At 32.0% G+C, this 24,497-nt stretch overlaps 2 protein-coding genes across 4 annotated transcripts; one reads left to right on the top strand and one right to left on the bottom strand.

Moving 5' to 3' along the window:
• Positions 1 to 55: 55 nt before the first annotated feature.
• On the bottom strand, positions 56 to 17,710 carry LOC134697432 (histidine--tRNA ligase, cytoplasmic-like). Of its 3 annotated transcripts, XM_063559710.1 has the most exons (14): positions 17,555 to 17,681; positions 16,479 to 16,580; positions 13,998 to 14,087; positions 13,454 to 13,573; positions 12,686 to 12,781; positions 11,192 to 11,317; positions 10,217 to 10,324; positions 9,572 to 9,670; positions 8,474 to 8,695; positions 5,217 to 5,289; positions 4,508 to 4,689; positions 2,313 to 2,429; positions 1,831 to 1,977; positions 56 to 454 (listed from the first exon to the last, which is right to left on the bottom strand). In XM_063559710.1, the coding sequence occupies exons 2-14, from the start codon at positions 16,554 to 16,556 to the stop codon at positions 359 to 361; spliced, it is 1,554 nt and encodes a 517-aa protein (XP_063415780.1). In that variant the 5' UTR covers positions 16,557 to 16,580; positions 17,555 to 17,681; the 3' UTR covers positions 56 to 358. The 3 variants fall into 3 exon arrangements, with proteins under 3 accessions (XP_063415780.1, XP_063415779.1, XP_063415778.1); XM_063559709.1 differs by lacking the exon at positions 16,479 to 16,580 and having other exon boundaries at positions 17,555 to 17,710; XM_063559708.1 differs by lacking the exons at positions 16,479 to 16,580; positions 17,555 to 17,681 and adding an exon at positions 15,057 to 15,212.
• Positions 17,711 to 21,855: 4,145 nt separating this feature from the next.
• Positions 21,856 to 23,862, top strand: LOC134696208 (uncharacterized). Its single transcript, XM_063557878.1, has 2 exons — positions 21,856 to 22,656; positions 23,651 to 23,862. Exon 1 carries the CDS (start codon positions 21,917 to 21,919, stop codon positions 22,646 to 22,648), a length of 732 nt encoding a protein of 243 aa, XP_063413948.1. The 5' UTR covers positions 21,856 to 21,916; the 3' UTR covers positions 22,649 to 22,656; positions 23,651 to 23,862.
• The last annotated feature ends 635 nt before the right edge of the window (positions 23,863 to 24,497 follow it).

Raw genomic sequence — 24,497 nt, 5'->3', positions numbered from 1 at the left:
CATTTCAATTTTTGCCCAAAAGCATTTTATGCAAGAAAATTATTGTAGGCGTAACTTATACATGATTCTATATAGTCTGTTATATTGTAAAGGTAAATCACTACTGAAATTATGAAAGTAAGTTTTAACGATTTTAAACCTTACACTTTTTTTTTTTTTTGCATTAGTAAACAAAGATTGCAGTAATTTCAGAATTTATAGTATTTTATCATTGATAGGAACTGATACTAGTACAAAAATGTACATAAAGTTTGGTGGGTGTTTATTTAGTATTGCACTTTAACATGCACAAATCATCAGTAAATGTCTGCCATTATGTGGGACAATAAATAAATAAACAATAATGTTCTGTCACTTGTTATGAGCTTGATGCATTATTTTGTGTCTTCTGTTGTGATAATTTGGCCAATGTTGATCTAATTTCATCTACCATCTTTTCTCTTGGTACTTCCATCTGAAAAAGATTTTTTTGGTTAAAAATAATATTTAAAGAAAAAGTAAGTCGGGTTTCTGTTAATGAGTTAGCAACCCAATATTACATTACATAAACACTTTACAGCACATTTCAGTCAGTATGTAGCTAATGGTAATATCTTTGGTTAGCTTGCTTGTTAACTGAACCGTGAAGTCATTGCTAAGTAAGGTAAACTTCCCTCCTTTAATAGTAGACTAGCCCAACAGATAAAAAATCTATCTCTCTGTAGGACTAAGCTACTTTAAAAGGAGGGTGGTATACCTTACCTAACAATGAATTCACGGTTCAGCTAACAAGCAAGCTAACCAAAGATATTTCCATTAGCTACATACTGACTGAAATGTGCTGTAACTGACTTTAACATTTTAACATCACTGATAACTCAAGGTCAAACATTAATATTGTAAGGTATAAACTTTTCAGCAGTCAAAAAGCTTTATGAAAGAATTATCTAAACGATGCACAAAAAATGTTTATGAAAATAGAAAACTTTCAAAGATAATATAGTCTTACTGTGGATTCATTTACTTTTGTTTATATTGTCTTAAGGTAGATCACAAGTATATATTTTTTGAGACAGATTTTTTTTATAATTTGCCAAAATGAAGATTTTACTATGCTCTTTTCAAAACTTTGTTAAAAAGTATGGGTCACCGTTCTATTTTTCAAGCAATAAGTCGTTGAAAATTGCCAAAATTTGGTTAGTTTGTTCATGAAAAAACACATTAGTGTGCAAAAAAAAAATTCTATGAGACAGAATTTTGAAATAAATTGTGAGAAGAAAGGTTTCATAATATGTTTTAAGAAAATAAAAATAAAACATGGTGTCACTTGTTTTCTTGCTACAAGTGAAAATAAAAAAATTCCCTATTAGTCCAGTATAAATTTTTGTACCAAAAGAGTTATCTCCCCTTAAATAGCTCATTTGAAAATAAATGATTTTAAAACCAAAATAAATTATACTTGTTAAAATATTTTGTATAATATGATAAATTAACAGGTTTTTCGTCAAATAGAAAAAAACAGTCTAACTATTGAATTGCAAATCTGTCTCTAAATTTACAGATTTAGGCAAATAACTAGACTGATTTTGTACTGTGATAGTACAATCCAAGATGGCGGTATACCATCAATCTACCTTAAAACGTGTTTTCCTGTGTCATTTGGCCTCTTCTGGAGAGTATCTCATTGGCAATCATACCACATCAATTTTTTTATGTTTGCCAATGTCTGCATACAAGCCTTAAAAAATTATATTTCTTTGAACATTGTGATTTGTGGTTAATCTAATTTGTAGGTTATTTAACACTGTTGTCACACTAGTAATGATAAATTGATAGTATTTAGTAACAAACCTCTTCTCTTGATTCCACAATCCTTAATTTAACAATATTCTTCTCTAATTCACTAGCACCTATAATAACAGCTATGGGTATACCACTACTCTCACAATATTGAAACTGACTTAATGACTTTGGGTTCTTCTTATAAGATTGTTCAGTCTGAAATAAAGGAATAAAGAAGGATAAGTTTAATACTAAGGGCAAGTATTGAATTCTTTTCATCAATATATTCAGATAGATTTTTCGAACTTTAAACTAGATATTTTATGACAGATAGAAGGTTAAATTACGAGATATAATCCATTTTTGCTTCTTTAAAGTTGTATTCTAGATTACCTTCCGCTACGTCAGGGGCATACAAATATTTTTCATATTTTCTAGATCAAAATAAAGTGGCAGAGATAATATTTTTCTTTTCAAATTAATTTTATTGGGTGTCTAACACATAATTTTAATAATATCAAATGAACTGAGACTATCCATACATAACATACCTTTATATCAGCATCCCATAATTCATTGCACAGTTTCATTCTATCTTCTAGAAGACCATTGTGAGCTGATACAACAAACACTTCTGTATCTGTGGTTCTGGTCTTCACTTTGGAAGACTTTTATAAAAAAAATATAGGTATAAAATCAATACAAATATCAGGGCAATTTTAAGATTTGTTTTATTATTACATTAAAACTCCAATCCTATATCTTTGTACTAAGACAAATCTTAATAAATTTCAAAATTATCTCCCTTTAAAAACAAAACTTGTAAATTATCTCCCCTTCTGAAATTTATACACAGGTGTTTGAAATTGTTGAATACAAACAATTATCAAAAATAAAGAAATATGAATGAAAAATTAGTTATGCTTTTGATGTGCTGTTTTATAGATTAAAATTATAAAATATCTATTCTAATAAGAAAGAATATACAAGGAAAATCCTTATTAAAGGATCTTAGAAGTTTTGCACTGGCCAGATTACCCAATGAGTATACATATCTCCACAGACTAAGTGGTGTTAGATTAAACTAGATCTCCATCTCTGTGGGCCCCGCTGTCAATAACGTGGGGAAAATAAGTTTTATGGATAATCTGATATGAAGCATTATTTGAAGTTATTACATAGTCTCACGTGTGATTTTAAGTTAAAACTGATAAATATTCTCAACTTACTTTCATAGTATAATAGTGATATGACTGCATGATGTGAACTCATTGTTGACTACTCTAAGGTGACTTCTGGATATATGGATTGATATTTGAACAAAATGTTTAAAGGTGCTGCCCAAATGATATTTGTCACATATTTTTAGAATTATGCCTTCAATATATTATGACCCACCAAGTATAAAGTATGAAATATTGACGGTTCACGAGAGGTAGAGCGGACACAATTTGTTAAGAACAACGAACGGATGGACAGACCGACAGACTGACCTTTGACCTAGGATGCATACATTATGACACATTCTCTGGTGTTGGTTAATATATATGTTAAGTTGAAAATGTTTGTCAGGTATAAAGTATGAAATAATAACAGCTGTCCTCTCAAAATATAGTGTGGATCAAATTTGTTAGCGATGGACAGACCAACAGACAGACAGTCCTTTGACCTAGGAAGTTGTACATACATCATGACACACCCTCTGGTGTTGGTTAAAATGGATGTCAAGTATAATATTTAAAATCATAACGGTTCTCAAGATATAGAGCAGACAAAATCTTCACAACAGGACACGGGGTTGTCAACTGAAACCAAAGTTTTTTTTACGTTGACCTTTGACCTAGGAAGTTGTACATACATCATGACACGCCCTCTGGTGGTGGTTAAAATGGATGTCAAGTATAAACTTTGAAATCATAACGGTTATCTAGATATGGAGCGGACACGATCTTCACCACAGGACACAGGGTTGTCAACTGAAACCAAAGTTTTTGACCTTGACCTTTGACCTAGGAAGTTGTACATACATCATGACACACCCTCTGGTGTTGGTTCATATTCATGTTAAGTATTAAGTATAAAATCATAATGGTTATCTAGATATGGAACAGACACAATCTTCACCAAAGGACACAGGGTTGTCAACTGAAACCAAAGTTTTTGACCTTGACCTTTGACCTAGGAAGTTGTACATACATCATGACACACCCTCTGGTGTTGGTTAAAATGGATGTCAAGTATAAACTTTGAAATCATAAGGGTTCTCAAGATATAGAATGGACACGGTCTTCACCAAAGGACACAGGGTTGTCAACTGAAACTTAAATTTTTTGACCTTGACCTTTGACCTAGGAAGTTGTACATACATCATGACACACCCTCTGGTGTTGGTTAAAATGGATGTCAAGTATAAACTTTGAAATCATAAGGGTTCTCAAGATATAGAGCGGACACGGTCTTCACCAAACGACACAGGGTTGTCAACTGAAACTAAAGTTTTTGACCTTGACCTTTGACCTAGGAAGTTGTACATACATCATGACACACCCTCTGGTGTTTGTTAAAATGGATGTCAAGTATAAACTTTGAAATCATAACGGTTCTGAAGATATAGAGCGGACACTAAAGTGTTACGGACGGACGGACAGACGGACGGACAGACTGATCACTATAGGGCGACCCACCTTAGGCGGGGCCCTAATTAGGATATCTGCAGACTCAATATCCTCATTTTTGAAATACTCACAATTGCTCTAGATTCAAGTATTGAGAAGACCCTTTCAATACCAATACTGACACCAACACAGGGTACCTTCCTGCCTTTGGGATCAAACATACCAACCAGACCATCATATCGTCCTCCACCAGCCACACTACCTACACTGACACTCTCCTCATCTGAACCAGCAGATGGTTTGTGTGCAAAACCTGGAAAATGATAAGTAGAAATTGATTGAAGATGAGAAAAACAAAATTAAAAGTTCTTATTTTTTTCAAACTTACAAAGACTACATCAATTGATCCTAAATACATTTTAATATTTTAAGACAGAAATTATTAGTAACTAAATAGTATTCAAAGTGAAAAGACAGACTTATTTCAATTAACTTCTCCAGTCAAATAACATTTTTCATATATCTGTTAAAATATTCTGAATTCACAAAAAATAAGGATGCATCTTCATAAGAGGCTATTCCTATGTTCAGCAACCTGTGAAATCTTAATTGTCAAGACCGTTTTTTTTCATATATTTGAGAGAAACAAACCGCTTAATAATGAATTTGTGCACTGAGTTGCAAATTGATGACCACAAATTCCAGGTAAACTAAATTAAACACAATTTTTTTTCAGGAAGGATCAGATGGATGGACAAATGTATGAAAACATATACTGGAAAGTATAATGTACTCCTTCTAATGGAGGTCAGGAACAACATCCATAATAGTTTTACTAACCTTGTAGAACAGCTTCATAAATAACACCTGTATAATAATCTAATCCTCTGGCCAAACTTAAATCAAAAGATACCTGTAATGTACAAAAGATTATTCGATCAAAATGTATTGTGTTGACTTCAAGATATTTAAAAATCACAGGAGTACTTAGTCTTATTATCAGTAAAATTGGCATAAAAAGAAAATTACTTTTTTTTGGCATGTAATGTCTTGACCATAGAGAAACTGCCATTCAAATTTTGGGAATTCAATAAAGTTTAATGAACTCATTATAATTCCAATACTTTAACCAACATGACTGATTTTTAAAATAGCTTTTTCATTTTTCATTCTGTTATATAGATATTAAAGCAGACAAATATGAAATTAATACCTAAATAGACCATTTTTGAAATTTTTACTGATATCAAATATCTGGTTTAGGGCAATTCTGTTTTTATCTACCCACAAATTAAATATCTGGTTTAGGACAATTCTGTTTTTTCTACCCACAAATTAAATATCTTATATATGTAACACTCCCAAACGTGTCCTTCCTCTCAAACGTGTTCGATTCCCCCAAACATGTCTTTTCCCCCTAAATGTGTCCGAAATGTACAATATTCCCCAAACCTGTCCGATTTCATAACCCCCAAAAGTGTCTGATAATTGTTATTCGCCAAAACGTGTCCAATATTTAACGCCAAAACGTCACACGTCTTTTAGCGCTAATATATGTATCTCCTAAATGAAATTGCTGATAACGTTTACGGCAATTTTATGAAGGGAGACACATGTGATGAAGTTGTCATTTATCAGATTTAGTAAGTTCTATGTAGGGTTTTAATGATTATAATAATTGCAAAATTAATCTGTTATTATTAATTAACTTTTATATTTATCCGCATATTGCATGGCGGGCTTTTAACAGCATTTTTTCCCCCTCACTTTTGTCAATAGTTTGTGTGTATTTCAAAGTCTCATCAAATCATAAACTGGTTATCCGTTTTTTTGATAAATTTTAGGTTTCAAGCATCACTAAAGAACCACGATAAAGAGACATAACGTCCAGTGCCACATATTTCATACATAGGTTTTATAGATTCTTTTTTTATGAATATAATTATTATGACGGATCAACGCCGGTTTTAATTGCAAATTTATTTTGTAGTGTATTAATTAACTTTAAACTGTTGATTGGTATTGTCCAGTTACAAGTACTTTATGTATATTTAGAGGGAACAATAGTTTTGCAAGTTTTAATGTTTTTACAGTTGTACTGTACAAAGTAACTTTAAACTGATGATCGCGTATTGTCCAGTTGCAAGTATTTCATGCATATTTAGAAAGAAAATACAAGTTTTAATGTTTTTTTGCAGTTCTATTTAGAGAGAACATAGGCTACCCGTTTTTATTGTTTTTACATTTGAACATACATGTTTTAATGTTTTTTACTGTTCTATTGTTAAGATAAACTTTAGTTGGTTGCTTATTGTCCAGTTGTAAGTATTTTATGCAAATTTAGAGAAAACATACAAGTTTCTACTGAATAAATTAACTTTAGACTGTTGAATGCGAATTGTCCAGTTGCCAGTATTTCATGCATAATTAGAGAGCACATTAAAGTTTTAATGCGCAGAGAAAGGGACACTTGGACCTGTTAACTGTACAGTTTAACTAAACATGATTGCTTACAATTTATATACGATATAGCAGAAAAAAACACACTTTAACCCAGTTTAATTCTGCCGGTTTGAAAAAGTACTAACGTGCCTTATTTATATTTTTAATGAAATGGTAAAATAAGTATACATTAATGAAATAGCAATAACCAAAATAAAGCTTGATATGGACACGTTTTGGGGTTAGTTGAGAAATGGACACGTTTGGGCGTTTATACAAATGACACGCTTTGGCGCAGTTTTCAACTAGACATGTTTGGGGGAATCGGACACGTTTGGGGGGAATGACACATTTCTGAGTGTTACATATATACTAAGTACATTACCAATAAACTAAAGGCTCTAAAGAGCCTGTGTCGCTCACCTTGGTCTATGTGAATATTAAACAAAGGACGCAGATGGATTCATCACAAAATTGTGTTTTGATGATGGTGATGTGTTTGTACATCTTACTTTACTGAACATTCTTGCTGCTTACAATTATCTCTATCTATAATGAACTTGGCCCAGTAGTTTCAGTGGAAAATTGTAAAAAATTGACTGTAAAGGACAATAACTCCTTAAGGGGTCAATTGACCATTTCGGTCATGTTGACTTATTTGTAAATCTTACTTTGCTGAACATTATTGCTATTTACAGTTTATCTCTATCTATAAAAACATTCAAGATAATAACCAAAAACAGCAAAATTTCCTTCAAATTACCAATTCAGCTGCAGCAACCCAACATCGGGTTGTCCGATTTATTATGTCAGTGCAGATAGATCTTGACCTGATAAACAATTTTACTTCGTGTCAGATTTTCTCTAAATGCTTTTGTTTTTGAGTTTAAAGCCAAAAACTGCATTTTACCCCTATGTTCTATTTTTAGCCGTGGCGACCATCTTGGTTGGATTGCCGGGTCACAGGACACATTTGTTATACAAGATACTCCAAAGATGATTGTGGCCAAGTTTGGATTAATTTGGCCTAGTAGTTTCAGAGGAGAAGATTTTTGTAAAATATAACTAAGATTTACGAAAAATGGTTAAAAATTTACTCTAAAGAGCAATAACTCCTAAAGGGGTCAACTGACCATTTTGATCATGTTAACTTATTTGTAAATCTTACTTTGCCGAACATTATTGCTGTTTACAGTTTATCTCTATATATAATAATATTCAAGATAATAACCAAAAACAGCAAAATTTCCTTGAAATTACCTATTCAGAGGCAGCAACCCAACAACCGATTGACTGATTCATCTGAAATTTTCAGGGCAGATAGATCTTGACCTTTCAAACAATTTTACCCCATGTCAGATTTGCTCTAAATGCTTTGGTTTTTAAGTTATAAGCCAAAAACTGCATTTTACCTCTATGTTCTATTTTTAGCCATGGCGGCAATCTTGGTTGGAACTGGGTCACCGGACACATTTTTTAAACTAAATACCCCAATGATGATTGTGGCCAAGTTTGGTTTAATTTGGCCCAGTAGTTTCAGGAGAAGATTTTTGTAAAAGTTAACGACGAAGGACGACGCCAAGTGAATGGAAAAGCTCACTTTGCCCTTTGGGCCAGGTGAGCTAAAAACAAGAGTCAAAATAAAAATTTCTTACCTTGTCTAAAATGCCAAACAAATCACAATATTTCAATAACAATTTCAGATCTTGTAATCCCTCTACTGCAGATTTCTGTTTTTTTAGGTCTTCATCAGTCAGTAAGGCTTCTATTAAATCTAGTCCACCTTTTAATTTAACATAGGTACCAATTCTGTCGGCTGCTGCTGGGTCTAAAAACTTCTCGTCTATCATTTCAGACCTGACATCATCCCAAAATGTCTGGAATAAACATACAACAAATGATGAAAGAGTTTAAGGACATTGACTGGTTAAACAGCCCTCACATGATCAGTAAACATACAACAAACAATTATCATTCATTACTAAATACTCCAAACTTTCACTGACTAAATTTATTTGATACATAAGTTTTTCAGCATTTTGTGCATTATTGCCTTTGATCCTACTTCCTTATATTTTTTTGGATTGAGGACATGACTTGAAGGTCACGGCTTTTTTCAATAACATTACATTTTTCAAGTCTATCTGCATCAATCAATCATCCTAATGCAACATTGTTTGTAATGCTCATTTTGATATGATATCATCACTTATTTTCATGGCATCAATTCCCAATTGATGTTATTAAAATGTACCCCCAAGCACAGAAGACATGTGGCAGACTTTAAATGTATGATCGGTTGTTGATTTCTGTCAGGTTCGTTAAAATGTATAACTATAATATTGTATTTAAAGCTCTAATGGCATCAATTGGTGATTTGATGGTCGCAAAATACCTGTTTACTAGCTCTGCTAAAGTGTTGCCGGTTAACTTAATTTCTTTCATCAAAACACCAATTACATGAATTAACGCAGTTGGAGTTTAATATACAATACAGTTATCTCCTAAATGAAATGCAGGCAACATTTTTCATTCCTTGTGAACAACTGATTTTTAAGATTTTGATCAGGTACAAGAGTTTTCACTTCCTAGTCCATTTCATACTTTACCCCCATTGAAACTATTGTTAAACATTATCTGCCATATCTATGCATTTATTGCATTATGGTACAGAAATAGAATGTCATGTGAAATCTATTGGTCTCTAACTGGATAAGATACTTGACCAGAACAGTCTCCAAAGTAATATTTACCTTATCCAATTTATCCACTGAGGAACAAATTGTTCTAAATTTATCATCAGGAACTCCACAGGCTGCAAACATTCCATCTAATAACTTTCTGTGATTAACCTAAAAAGTGGTAAAATATTGTTCATCACTGTCAAATTATTTAGGCAAATAAAATAAAACACAATATATATAATTTTACAGTGTTGCCCTTAGGCAATCAATCATTCAGATGTATTTTTTATTTTTATTTTTTGTTTTCAGATTTTATTAAATTGCTTTTTTTTAGGAAAATGACTGATGTCTTTTGTTTCACTGATTTATTTTTTATAAATATACAGCAACTAAAAGTTTATTCCATATTCTTAGCTCTTCTGTGTTCCTTTTACAAAATTATTCTTCTTTAAGTTTATTCAATTTAGATCCTACCAAATGAAATTCTATAAAATAATATCAATATGAAAGCTATTGAAATATCTAGGATTGCAGTATTAAAAAGAATATGTGAAATCTTGTTTAATGTTTTGTAGCTTCTAATTTGGGTCATTGGACACACAACTGGATTTGAAATTAAATACAGCAGAAAAGGGAATATTAAAGAATCATACAAAGCATTATCTCCCCTGAAACCCCTCTCCTTAAAGTAGCTTCAAAAGTCTCTTGCTTTACCTTCACAACAAAATCTCCTAGTTCTAATTTAGTTAATATTTCTACAACCAGTTTTACACATTCTGCGTCAGGTATCATGGCGTCATACTGTCCTGCGATGTCAAAATCCTGTCAATATAATACATTCTGTTTATCAATACTATTAGTGTGGAAATTTTGGTGAGGTGGTTATTTTCACTATTCTATAAATAACAAAAGGCTGTCAGAGTGACAGCAACCCAGATTTATTAACATATATTTGCGTCCTGGCATATTTCAATATCACAAGAACCATAACTACTGAATGGTGAAAGTGAAAATCTTCAATTTTAAATTTGATCTCCATTTTGTCATCAGTAACAACATATTAAAATTTGGAAAGCATTGGTTGAATGGTTCATAAGGAAATGCAATAACATTACTGGAAACAATTTTTTCAAGAACCATAATTCCTGAACAGAAAAAGTGAAAATCACAATTATTGAACATGACCTCCATTTTGTTGTCAGTAATAACATGTTAAAATTTTAAAAGCTTTGGTTGAATGGTTCATGAGTAAATGCACGGATAACATAATTCAATTAGCTGCTGCCTGTCCATCCACCAGACCGCCTGCAGTACATCTTAAAATTAATTACCGTCATTTTTGTCACAAAAATCTGGTTGAAAATGCATGCAAGCAAATATAGTGTGAATAGTATGTAAAAATTCAACATTCAATGTTGACAGAAAGGGTCAAATCAAGTTTGATGTACAATTTAACCCCTGAATTTTTTTTTAATAAACTGTTGTTTTAAGGGTTACAGAAATTAAAATAATATGTGAAATCTTCTTTAAAGACTTTTGTAGCATCTGATTGTCTGGGATATTTTTGCAATACAATGTACATACATGTAGGACTGCTCAGTAGCATGAAAATTGGCGATCATATGACTTCTACTGTAATTGAAGATTTTCAACATATTACTTAACTTTTCACAGCTTAACTGTACTTACACATTGGTAGAATTCCCTAAACCTCCCTCTTGTCATGGCAGGATTGTCTCTTCTGTATACTTTGGCTATGTGATATCGTTTTATATTAGTTATTTTATTCATGGCTAAATATCTTGCAAATGGTACCTTTATGAGTTAAGGATTATTTTCTTTGAAAAAACAAGTAAAACTGCGAGCTACTGCTCACTGATGATACCCCTGCCGCAAGTGGATAATATTAATAGTGTAAAAATATGCAAGTGTTCGGTAAACAGGAAGTTGTAGAGTGATGAATCTGAAAACGCATCACACGGTATAGCTGACTTATATAAATCCTGAAACCAAATTTCAGAAATCCTTGTATTGTAGTTCCTGAGATAAATGTGACGAAAATTTTCAACTTGGCTATCATGTGTAAAATCATACAAGTGTTCGGTTAACAGGAAGTTGTCAAGTGATGAATCTGAAAACACATCACACGGTATAGCTGACTTATATAAATCCTGAAACCAAATTTCAGAAATCCTTGTATTGTAGTTCCTGAGAAAAATGTGACGAAAATTTTCAACTTGGCTATCATGTGTAAAATCATACAAGTGTTCGATTAACAGGAATTTGTCAAGTGATGAATCTGAAAACGCATCACACGGTATGGCTGACATATATAAATGTTGATACCAAATTACAGAAAGGGTGGATGTGTAGTTCCTGAGAAAAATGTGACGAAAGTTTCATGGGACGGACTGACGGACGGACTGACAGACAGAGGTAAAACAGTATACCCCCCCTTTTTTAAAGGGGGGGTATAATAATAAATGCAACCTGAAAACAAATCAGCATCCAACTCAATTAAATCCATTTAAGGTGGTACCTAACACTACAGGGAGAAATCAGCTAAACGTTTTAATTATGTTGTGTTGTTAAGGGAATATTAATCTTCTCAATGATCAAAATTGGTGTTTGTCAAACTAATATATAACCAGTGTAATTTTTTCGATAAATTTTATATGTTTGTTCAAGGGTAAAAGTAAGTACTTTGACAAAATTTTATGAAAATTAAACGAGCCAAATTAATTTTCGTGCAAGAGTTGAATACCATCTTAATACTATTTTTTAATTGTTTTTTTCTTCTTGATTCAATGAAAAACATTTTAAAAATATATGTGTTTCTCGTTTCTCGTTTTGTTTATATAGATTAGACCGTTGGTTTTCCCGTTTGAATGGTTTTACACTAGTAATTTTGGGGCCCTTTATAGCTTGTTGTTCGGTGTGAGCCAAGGCTCCGTGTTGAAGGCCGTACTTAAACCTATAATGGTTTACTTTTTAAATTGTTATTTGAATGGAGAGTTGTCTCATTGGCATACACACCACATCTTCCTATATCTATTTGGATGGAGAGTTGTCTCATTGGAACTCACACCACATCTTCCTATATCTATGTACAACCTGTATGCACATGGATTATAAGCAAAAGAAATAAAATTTCTGTAAATTGGAACATTACATGAAGGATACTGTTAAATCATATCTTAGAGACAATAATTCACCACCCTGATCCTGTAAATCATAGATCAACTTGGAATCTTCTCCATATTTTCCTTTTAGTGTTTCCTGAAAATACACAATTTATACTTCATTTTAAACAAGAATGCCTGGTAGTGATTGTATGAAAGATCTAAATAAGCTTTAAATGTTTCATCAAACACTTCTCCGGTTAATAAGTTACAATTGAAAGGAGTAGGTCCAGTAAAAGCCCTTTTTGGCCCCAAAATATAACAGTTTTACAAAATTGAAAAAAAGTAAATGTGTAGTTATTTATTGGACAGTAAAATGCTAAATAAATATGGGCTGTTTTTGACAAAACAATGCACATATATATCGGGTACTAGAACCATTAAGTCATGCTAAATTACAATAATCTTCACAATTCTAGCATTTCAGCTAAATTTTAGACCGTTTTCGTGTAAAACAAAAGTGGCTGCATTCCTGTTCATCCTTAATATTGAAATGTAAGTTGTATTTTATCATAATACATAACATATATAAAGGTTGAGGATGAACACAGATGCGGCCACTTTCATTTTTGACAAAAACCATCTGAAAAGTGACATTTTTCGGCTTTTCATATTTGAGCTCGAATCCGATTGTTTTTAATGACCAAATCAGTTAAAACCGTTCACATAAATATATATAAAAAAAAAAAATAATTCCAATAATGTCTATTGTACAATCAAACTGGGACATTTTTCATAGTGGTGGAATTAATACTCAAATAAAACTTACTCTTAGTTCAAATACAGGTGTGTCTATAGTTTCTGCTCCGTGACGTTTGAAACAACCTATAATTGTTTTGAATGCCCCTTCCCTTATGGACATCTGTTCCGGGTTGTAATCTTTTGTTCCCTGTGATATATAAAATAACATGAAGGAAATGTCTAAACAAAAAAATAGTTCTTATATATATGTTCTTGCTGATTGGCAAAATAACCATGTCTGAAATACAACGTATTAAGCAAAACAAACAACAATCTTTTTTATGTATTCTGTGTAAAGGTTTATGCTATGAACTTGTGGCTCCCAGATTCTTATGAAAATAATTGATCAAAATTATTCTGTATTTACTAGTACTGGCATGGTATCAACAGACTATTTTGAATTTCAAATGAAGACAAGTTGATTAATCAAATGCACAAAGATTTAGTGACAATCATACCATATATCCTTCATGTCCTTATTTCTTATATTACGGGACAGCTGAATATGTCTCTTATACAGGTTATTACTAATAATACATTATTTTTTTAAAATAAATTCCCATATATTTTACCTTTGGGCATTTTAATACAAATTTTCCCTTTCCAGGATCTTCACCCAACTGTGCCTTTAATTCTAATAACTTGGCTACCTCATCTTTCACCTGCAAATAAAAACAAATCTTATTCAAAAACAATTGGATAAATTTAAACAATGTACACATTAAATTAAAACAAATTCTGCAGTGAAAATAATAGCCTCTCCGTCTGTTAAAAACTTTGAATAAGTTCTCAGCGCAAAATAGTCTTTTTGCACTCATGCGGTATAAAACAAACCAATCAATCAATCAATCGTCTATCAAAAATGTTTCTTTTATTGCAATTGCCATAAATATTACCAGACTTTTGTTCCAATGTGTTTTAACCATTTTGATCATAGTGCTATGTATGTCAGTGTTCTGTTTACTCATGTTAAATTATAAAGATATTCATACATTTTTCATTAATATCTATAAAATCATGATCGTTATAGTACACACACATGATGCAATAAGTACTTAAAATAAAATGTCACTTTGTCTAATGTCATATCATATCTTTAGAACGTCAGACAGGGGTCATTTGCTGTCATTTCAAGTGCAAACATTATATTCACCCAAATTGTAAACTCTAAAAAAAATCTGCCAGTACCTTTTTTAATTTTTTAAAAGAAGATGAGGACTTAAAGTAAAGTTGATTTTTTAAGAGTTTTAGGGAATGACCATTTAACTTCAGGGAGGGGTTATGGTTTTTGACTCAGTTAGAAAAGTTTTGACACGAACTATTGTATTATAGTTGTTTACAGCTATCAATTTTCAAGATTATGATAAGGTTAAAACTAAATCAAAAGCGTTCAATTGACAAGTTCTTCAGGGTGTTCATTGTAAAATTGCTCCAACAGCTTATTATCATGGTCACAGGATGCAGTATGGCTGACAAATAATTAACTCACATTAAAAACAAATTTAATTTCACTCTTTTGAGTCTTTTCCAATAAAAGGTTAATACGAAGTATAAATAGTTTAGAAAAAAACGAAATCTGATGCAATCTGAAGACATTCATTTTTTAACATTTGAAAATAATTAGGCATTACCTCTGAACCAGACAATGTTACTACAACACGTTTATGTATATCTCCACTGCCTTTAACTTTTTCTATAGCTTCACGCTGTGTTTCTACATCCATATTTTTTTCTTTCATAAATTCCAGTTCAATTTCTTTATTATTTTGTGTATTCCATATATAGTAAAATGAGGTCATGGAATTGTCATATAATTTGAAAGATAAGGTTTAATTCATGAGTGACAAAATGAGGTTATCATGATCAGTACTTTACATGAATCTTGTGTATGACAAAAGTGTATAAAGAAAGAGACCCTATACAACATGAGACAGGACTTATATGAGAGCAGGAATGTTACAATGAATTTTTTTTTTGCATGTATTTAAACAGATTTACAAAATATCATCAAGTTCAAAAGTAGGTGGCTCATTTTCTACTTGACAAAATTTAGAAGATTCAAAAGAAACTTTTGTACATACGGACATATGTACAAATATATATGCAGGACAGTTTTTTCCCTTTTAGGCTTTACAATAACATTATAAATGGTGGTCTTTTGATAGAGAAACTACAGCAATACATGAAGTTTATCTTGGAAGAGAATAAGTTTTTTTAAGAAATTTCATAACTCCATACATGTACACATGTACAATGTACAAATGTATAGTCTGATACAATTTTCTGATTTTCAGTTAAAAAATGCTATTCCTGAAAAGACAAAGCCCTCAAACTTTAACTTTATTTGCATAACAGGATAATGAAACTGGTCTTGAACTTTGAACCCTTTAGTACACATAATCAGGTAGATAATCTTTTGATATGTAAACTATTTTCACATTTCTTAAATAATTGAAAATTTAATATTCCAAGTCAGTAAATCTCAATAATGTGAAAGTAAAAGAATAAAGACATTTTGTACATTTTATATACTGTTAATTTCCTCTATCATGTTTATAGATTAAATGTTAAAATTGGTATAAAAATAACCTATTTAAGTAAAAGATAAGAAACTTTCAAGATAAAATCCAATTCAAAACTGCACACACATAAACTTTACAGACATAAACAATCTGTTGAAATCCCACGACTTTACTTTAGTCCTTTTCATATTACATTTCAAACATTGACCAATTCAGAGAAGAGATTTAAGTTTTAGATTTGGACAAATGAAAATCATTCCACTTAATTTTTCTTTTTTCAACTCTATATTCAAAAATATGTGCATGCATTGGTTATTCACTTATTGTGATTGTTAAATAATCAATACAAATGCTAGAAAATTCCTTGCAATTTTAGGAAATGCTGAGTTTTAATTTTGCTATGCCTTTATACTTGTGCAATTTCTTAAAATTATAAGAACTGCAAAATTAATGAATTTAGTATAAGTTGATAAAAAGGAAATATTTCTGCATTTCTGAATTGGTGCATGTTTTATTGGATAATTTACTGACCTGGCAGAGATGACGCAGTGAGCATTTGTTGGACCATTTCTGCAATACTTTAAGGTGGAATTTACAAATAGGAAACATGACTTGTAGTGCTTCTCAGCAAATCTGGTAAATATAATGAACCAATTCAGAAACACAGAATTATGGGAAATTTTAAGTTTTGTTTATGTAAATATTTATGGATTAATAAAGAATCAATTTAAAATTGTTTTTGGTCATATTCAAATCCCTATTCTGATAATATTAAATACTACTTTTGCGATAAATGACATCCCAATTTACACCATTATTCACCTGTTTCAAACATTTCAATTCATTGGCCTCTGTAGTTTGTAGCACATTTACATGTTTTGTAATAAACCAACCCTGAGGGCTAGAGGTTGTTAGGGTCATTCTTAACATGTTTCCAGCATAAACTGATTAATCCTCTAGCTGCTGGAGGGACAAATGAGTCCACATGATTGTGCCAGACACATAGGTCCAAGTTTTCTAAATTATGCAAGCACCTGTTGATTATTAAGGGTTACTTGTCTTGTCTCCGTATGACCCACTTTTCAATAGGAGCACCACCATAGTTATGGCGTATAAAGGAGGACATTTGGAGCCTGTATATTACTGTACACATGTATGTTTGTTTTTGCAGGAAATATCTTGAACAACTACATGTACTGTCACTTTAGAATCTTCCACTAAATGATATGACTTACACATGTATGTTCAATCGAAACATTCAACATGTTCATTAACCTTATATACTGCTTTTGTTCACATGTTATTTAGACCATTAATTTGTATTTCCCAATCTAAATGGTAAGTAAACTGTAAAGTAAAACTATTTGCAGCATGTGATCCAACATGTCCAAAAGTTTGTTTTGGTTTGGGTTTGTTTTTTTGGTGGGGGTGGGGACACAACGTCGTTGAGACATTTTGGTCGCTTTTCTTCAAATCCTGGATATAAACAAATAGTTTGAACTCTGAACTGAAGGAAAAAATAGTCTTGTCAGTTCTGAAACCACCATATTTTGGTTATAGAACCGGAATAAAATTGTTTCAACGTGTCCAAATTAAGGGTTATTAACCTGTTGTGCTTCAGCTTTCTCTATTTTTAACTTTCGAACTCTTTCTCCTTGTAAACGAATCTGTTCTTGCAACTTTTCTCGGGAAGTGTCACCGTCCATGCCGCTGATGCAACTATGATGTATAAAGAAGAAAATCGATACCCGGAAGTGGAGATGAAATGGTATATACAACGACCAAACACGCAAACAACAACCAGTAAAGAACTGATGTAGTAGAAATTTGCCTAATTAATTTATTTTATCTTTAAAAAGTTAATTAAACTGTAATATTCAATCTTGTTTTACAGTTGTGTATCAATATTTTAGTTAAGATTAATTTTTCAAGGATATCATATCATGTCTAGGTTACATAAAGTACATGTTCCAACCTGAGACTACTATATAGTAGTCTCAGTTCCAACAAAGTTGCGGAGGCTGGCTATAATGTTTTGACCCGTCTGGCACAGGCACTCGTCTCAGTTACACCCCCCTAATATACCTTTATATAACACAGAAAAAAAATTATGAGACAAGTGCCTGTGCCCGTCCGTCAGTCCTGTTTCCAGTCCTCGCAAATCCTCTCAAACCACACGACAGAATTTCATGAAAACTTTTTCAGATGTGCATATCGACGGGAAATAATGTTTGATTTTTTTTCCTAGGAGTTACGCGCCTTTGAACTTATTTGCTTCAATATTCTGCTGCAACAGTTTGTCATCGCAACTCCTCTGAAACCACACAACAGAATTGCATGAAACATTGTAGATAATGAACATAATACGAAGAGTGTGCATATCGACAGTAAATTATTTTTTCTTATAAAATTTTATTTTCTTACAGTTATATTATTTCTCCAGCGACAATGTGGTGACTTGGGGTATGTGAGCGCGCTCACTAAGGTTCTTAAATTTAAAAAGGAAAACAATATGAAACTTTCCAATATTAAGTATGATTTTTTTTTCTTTTTGAATATGTTGATAATGTAATAAAAACTAATAGAAAACAAGTTTTGGGACAATTTTTCCTAAGAAAATAAGTGCCAGACATATTTTACTAGCTATGGAATTATTTTCGTAGGAATAGTTGTCCTAGGACTTATATTCATAGTAAAACCATGGACATGGACTTGATTAGATAGGAACACTTTTTGAAGTCTGGCGGACAAATTTTATTACCGGACCAAATTTATTGTTACAATATTTTTTTGATAGGGACTATTGCTATTAATTAGTGGCTTCTGGTGACACTTTTCACTTTTTGTAGACCTTTCACTTCCTCCTTTGAAAGCCATGCCAATAAAATATTTCTATAAAAGGAAACAATAAGCCTTCCCTGTTCCTTAAAAAGGCTTTTAAATTTACAACTTAAGATAACTGATCTGATTCAAGTATATTACGACATTTTTCTATGCATTCAAAAACTCCAGTTAAATTTAACCCAAACATAAAATATATTGTTACTTTTTTCCTGTGACTTTTTTTCTTGTGACTTTTTTCCTAGGGATTTTGAGACTTTTTTTCCCGTGACTTTTTTTCCTGTGACTTTTTTTCCGTTCACCTTACAATATGACCTATTCATTTTGCTTTGGCATGAACTTCAAGGATTTGAAAATTGTTTCGATGCCAGTGCCTTACGACTCCGGTTTGCTAACAAATTGCCCAAAGCCAATCTATGATGTAAAATAGTTTCCATTTTCACATGATAACTCATATGAAGAAACTTTTAACACTGTACACATCAGCTGACAGTGGCAAACAAATTAGATGCAAAATAAGGAGATGAACTTAAGGGCATACGATACAGTTACAGGGAAGGTAATGACGTTGCTAACGTAATTTGTTATTTTCGCGACGTCAAACTATGACATATCGGGAAAAGATGCATTTTTCGACTGATTTTTATCATTCAAACTGATTTAATTTGAAAACGAGTTCATGGACCCCTATTTTTCAAAACGGCATTTTGTTTCATTTTGCAGGGAGATTATGTGACCCAAATTTTATAAAACTGTAAATAGAGGATTTTTTTTAATTTTGATAAACATGCAGTAAAAAATGATGTTTTTTCCTCAATTCATGAACATTTGATGAATATGAGTTATTTCTGAATAAAAAATTACATATTTTTTAAGGATATTTATAAAATACAGGAATTACCGATTATTTAACAAAAAACAATTTGTGTTTATCTTTTATAACAAAAAAGTTATGTCTTTCTTTCGAAAAAGAAATTACGGCCACAAATCTGAATTTTGAGCAAATATACAAAATTTCGACCTCATTTTACTCAAAAAGTAGCACATGAAGGTATATTTTTTATTACATATTTGATTTAATCAGGTAAAAAATAGCCTATATGCCAATTTTTATGAACTTGTAAATACAGGATCAAAACTGTATCGTATGCCCTTAAGCTTGCAGACACTTTCTTAAAATCTTCACGAGTTTAGAAAATCAAAAATTATTTAATCTTAACAAATAATGTCTATGTCTTTTTATGTCATCTTTTAAATTAGTTATTTTACCATGCACGAGCGTTCCCTCTGATAAAGATACATCCAGAATAGAACGTCGAACGGATCAAATACATCAGACGTTCTATTCTGGATGTATCTTTATCAGAGGGAACGCTCATGCATGGTAAAATAACTAATTTAAAAGATGACATACCCCTTTTCAAAGAGCAAAAAAATAGTCTATCCATTTTAATTTATTTAGCCTGATACCGCCACCTCAGTTAACGTGTTATTTGAATGAAATAAAGATAAATTTCAAACCGTAATAGTTGAGTTTAACTGGGACATGATCTACTGTTAGTATACTATTTTTTAAAGTTATTAAAGAAATTAAGACAAGATTTAAAGAAGATGATGGGATTCCGCTGATTAGACAAAAACCAACCAACTTAAATAGTCATAAGATATATTATTGGCTAATACGGTCTCCAACAAACAGAAAGGTGTCGTCAAACAATGGCATGGTTAAATAGTCTCTTTATTTAAACAAAACAAAACCGCGATCTGACATGGTATCAGGTCCGTTCGCGCCCAATACACTTTCGCACCCTACAAGTTCGCACCTCGCACGTTCGAACCCAAAGTCTGTTCGCACCCAAGGTCTATTCGCACTCTACACTTTCGCGCCCAATATGTTTTAGTTCAAATTCCTGTTGATTAATTGGAAAATCATGATTGTTGTTTTAAATTGCTTAGGTTTAAATACTGCATGTATTTATCTTGGTATGAGCAAGGAGGTTATATGAGATATAACCTTCTTGGTATGAGTAAATTCATCTTCGCTAGCCAAGGGTTACGATCCACTCCCGCTCTCTTCAAGGGAGTTGATCGTAACCCTTGGCTAGCGAAGATGGAGTAAACTGACATTGAAGATTTTAAATGAAATTACAAAAGATAATTGTTTTTAACAGCTTAGTCCCTTTGATCTGAAACAATGAAACAATAAAATAAAGCAATACATTATTATAACCAAAAAATAATAAAATTCATTCAGCACACACACACAAAACCGTAGTCAGGATCTCACTTTATTTTGAAACAAGTCAATGAAACAAAGTTATAGCGATACACTAACCAAAACATGACTAAGAGTTATTCAACACAAAATAAAACGTTGACAGAATCACACTTTTTTTTTTAGAAAGGATTGTTATTTTTTTTAACAATATACTATCCAAAATATGAAAAAGATTTATTCAACACAAAAAAAAAATGCTGTCTCACTTAATAATGAGACAATGACAACAAATATACTTATAAGAATACACTTGCCAGAACTTGATTACAAAGTCGATTAACACAAAACCAATAAATATGGGCGCGAACATTTAGGGTGCGAACGGACTTTTGAGTGCGAATATGTAGGGTGTGAAAGTGAAAGGGGGCGAACATGAGTGGGTGCGAACGTGAATGGACGCGAACGGACCCGGGTTCATCTGACATGAAAACCCTTTTCCCTAATAACGAAAAAAAACCCTTTGTTCTGGTTTCCATTTTTTTTCTTCTAATCACTATGTCACTTTCACAGATCTGAACTCTCGCAGTTTTAACAGCGAACCAATAAACAGGAATCCAAAAAAAAAATAATCCAAATCATGAATCATAAATAACAAACAATTATAAAATAAATTAGTGGGACGCCAAAGATCTGTTACAACAAAAAAATAACAATTAAAAAATAATAAGATTGACTTCCGCCATGATTTATCTGTATATCAAGAATAGTAGATTAAGTGATAAAAGGTTGAAACTGGTTGCCGTATAAATTTACTCTCCGTATGTTTTCGTGGTTATCACCGTCTTTTGTTTTTCATATTAGAATGGAATAAAATGTAACTTGCCGGCTTAGTGGCATTTATTCACAAATCATGACTAAGGAGAGATTTATTTTCTTGTTGAAAGACACACAGTTGAACAAGGTTCCATTTATTGGAGATCATAAGTTCAAATTAACAAAAGATATCGCAAAATTTGGTGTGAGAAACTTGAAAGGAGGACATGCTAGGAGACCGGAAGTAGCTGGTGCAAAAATGTATGGTGAGCAAGAAGTGATAAAATATATAGCAAATGAACGTAACACGGCAATACAACGGGATATGACCCTTTATGCATTGAATCTTATGAATGTTCCGTCTGCAGGAAAAAGAAAAGAAATGTTTCTTGATATCGGATGTGGTAATGGTGTTTCTTCACAAATAATTGAATCTAAAGGGCACATGGTTATAGGTGTAGACATTAGTCAAAGTCTTCTTGCACATGCTAAATCGAACACATCATTGAACGATTTTGTACAATTAGACGTTTCTACTGGAGTAAACTTTCGACCTGAAACATTTAAATATGCTATAAGTGTTTCGGTTTTGCAATGGTTCATAAAAGAACATTATTTACTTAATCTTTTTCGGACTCTGCAGTTTATTCTTGATAAGAACGGTAAAGCAGTGTTTCAATTTTACCCGAAAGTTGTTACAGATCTGGAATTAACTTTAAGCTGTGCTGAAAAATTCTTTAACGGATTTCTGGTCAGTGATTATCCAAGTGCCAATAGAGGAGTAAAACTCTTTTTATATTTGACACAGAATTCCAAAGGACGACCATAGTTACAAATGTAAGCAGTTTGCAATTTCCAAAGTTCAATGTTTAAATTTTGATGACAATTAAAATACTCTAATAAAAAATGATTTACAATGCATATATATTGGTGTGAACGTGTTGCTCATGTAGTTTTTATTTTTTTCTATGTTTATGTTTTGTATACTGCTTTGCAAACTGTTTTTTCGTCTTTTCTTTTTTGCCATGGCGTTGTCAGTTTATTTTCTACTCATGAGTTTGAAAGTGTCTGTTATACAAGTGAGAGGTTTAGCTAGCTATGAAAAACAGATTTAATCGGATCCATTATTTAATACATTAGAAAATGCCTGCACCAAGTCAGAAATACGACAGTTGTTACTCGTTTGATGTGTTTGAGCTCAGTTTGGTTTTGCCATTTCATCATGTTTGATTAAGGACTTTGCTCTTTGAATTTTCTTAGGAGTTCATCAGTATTTTTGTAATTTTACTTTTTGCCTGTCTTTAACAAAATGTTTTAGCACCTTGTTTGACCGCATTCGTCATTTTTGCGGTTAGGTTATATTTTGAAAGACTTGTGTTTTAAAAGTAAGTTCTCCCAAGAAAGAGCCAAGAAAGCCAAAGTGTGTTTGAGGAGGGAAGGAATAGAAGTTAATTTCATTTCAACAAAAAACAACATTGAATTAAAAACAATCTTGTTCCTGTTTAAAGTGTATGTAATTGAAGAAAATGTTTGTACAGAGCAAACACATTACAAGTTTCTTTACCGAAAAAGCCAGTCATGGTAAAGCCGAATAGCCTGTACAAAGGCAGCACAAAGTTACAAAAAAAACCGGTACAATACGCACTTTTAATAAATCAATCAATAAACAAATGTTAATGTGAAAAGCTTCCCACCTGCATCATTCGAGATATCTTCTTTTTCCTTTTATGGTGTTTGCATTGTTTTGCCATATCTAACTAAGACTTTGTTTTTGGAAACTTGATCCAAACAGGAAGATGTATTTGAAGAGACTGTTTTTATTTCTTTGCAGGAAGATGTCTTTGAAGTAAAATTGAGAATGGAAATGGGAAATGTGTCAAATAGACAACAACCCGACCATAGATCAGACAACAGCAGAAGGTCACCAACAGGTCTTCAATGCAGCGAGAAATTCCCGCACCCGGAGTCGTCCTTTAGCTGGCCCCTAAACAAATATATTGTAAGTGGCTGTTTTTATTTCTATGATGGACTAAAAAGTGACGAGGTTTACTGCAGTATACCATGTATAATGAGTTTATGATTGCATATATAATATATGCGTCTGCTTTTTATAGCAAATTGGTTCCCATAACCTGCGTTTGAGTTATTTGTAATCATTTTTGCTGCCTTAACAAATGTACAAATTCTTTTGATGTAAGCTTTCACTAATTGCAATTAGCAAAATGGATGTCTCTTCACACAAGGTACTATCAAAGGAACTTGTGATTTATCCATATGAAAATAAGTAAAACCTCTTAGTCTATGTTGTCATGATTTGGGTTTGAGCTAGCATTTTCAAGTTATCGCTCGGAATGGCATAAAGTGCAATTATCGTAACTCCTATACATAAGACAGAGATAAAACTATTCAATATAGTAATTTACCTCTAGTTTTGTCATCAATAACAACATATTAAATTATGAAAAACACTGATAAACGGGTTTCAAGTTAATGAACGCATACATCTGGGATCGCCTTTTCGATTGTCCGCCAAATAAATAACAGGATTTTGTCTGTTAAAAATAGGATAAAAACTTGTCTCATCAGATAAATGCCCTTCGCATTCATGTCTTCCAGTCGTTTTGTAAGACAACTGAACCAAGCTTGTCATTTTTGATACAATTTTATTGACAACATCC

Source organism: Mytilus trossulus, chromosome 14 (assembly GCF_036588685.1).
Source record: "Mytilus trossulus isolate FHL-02 chromosome 14, PNRI_Mtr1.1.1.hap1, whole genome shotgun sequence".
Classification (NCBI taxonomy): domain Eukaryota; kingdom Metazoa; phylum Mollusca; class Bivalvia; order Mytilida; family Mytilidae; genus Mytilus; species Mytilus trossulus.
This window is presented reverse-complemented; position numbering and strand designations above follow the sequence as displayed.

Bases quoted from the DNA above. Each gene is read 5' to 3' on its own strand.
- LOC134697432 (XM_063559708.1), bottom strand. From the start codon at position 15,164: ATGAAAGAAAAAAATATGGATGTAGAAACACAGCGTGAAGCTATAGAA. The intron at 12,782-13,453 runs GTAAGTTTTATT...GTGTATTTTCAG, and splicing joins CACCTGTATTTGAACTAAGA to GAAACACTAAAAGGAAAATA. The intron at 2,430-4,507 runs GTGAGTATTTCA...TTTTTATAAAAG, and splicing joins TACTTGAATCTAGAGCAATT to TCTTCCAAAGTGAAGACCAG.
- LOC134696208 (XM_063557878.1), top strand. From the start codon at position 21,917: ATGACTAAGGAGAGATTTATTTTCTTGTTGAAAGACACACAGTTGAAC.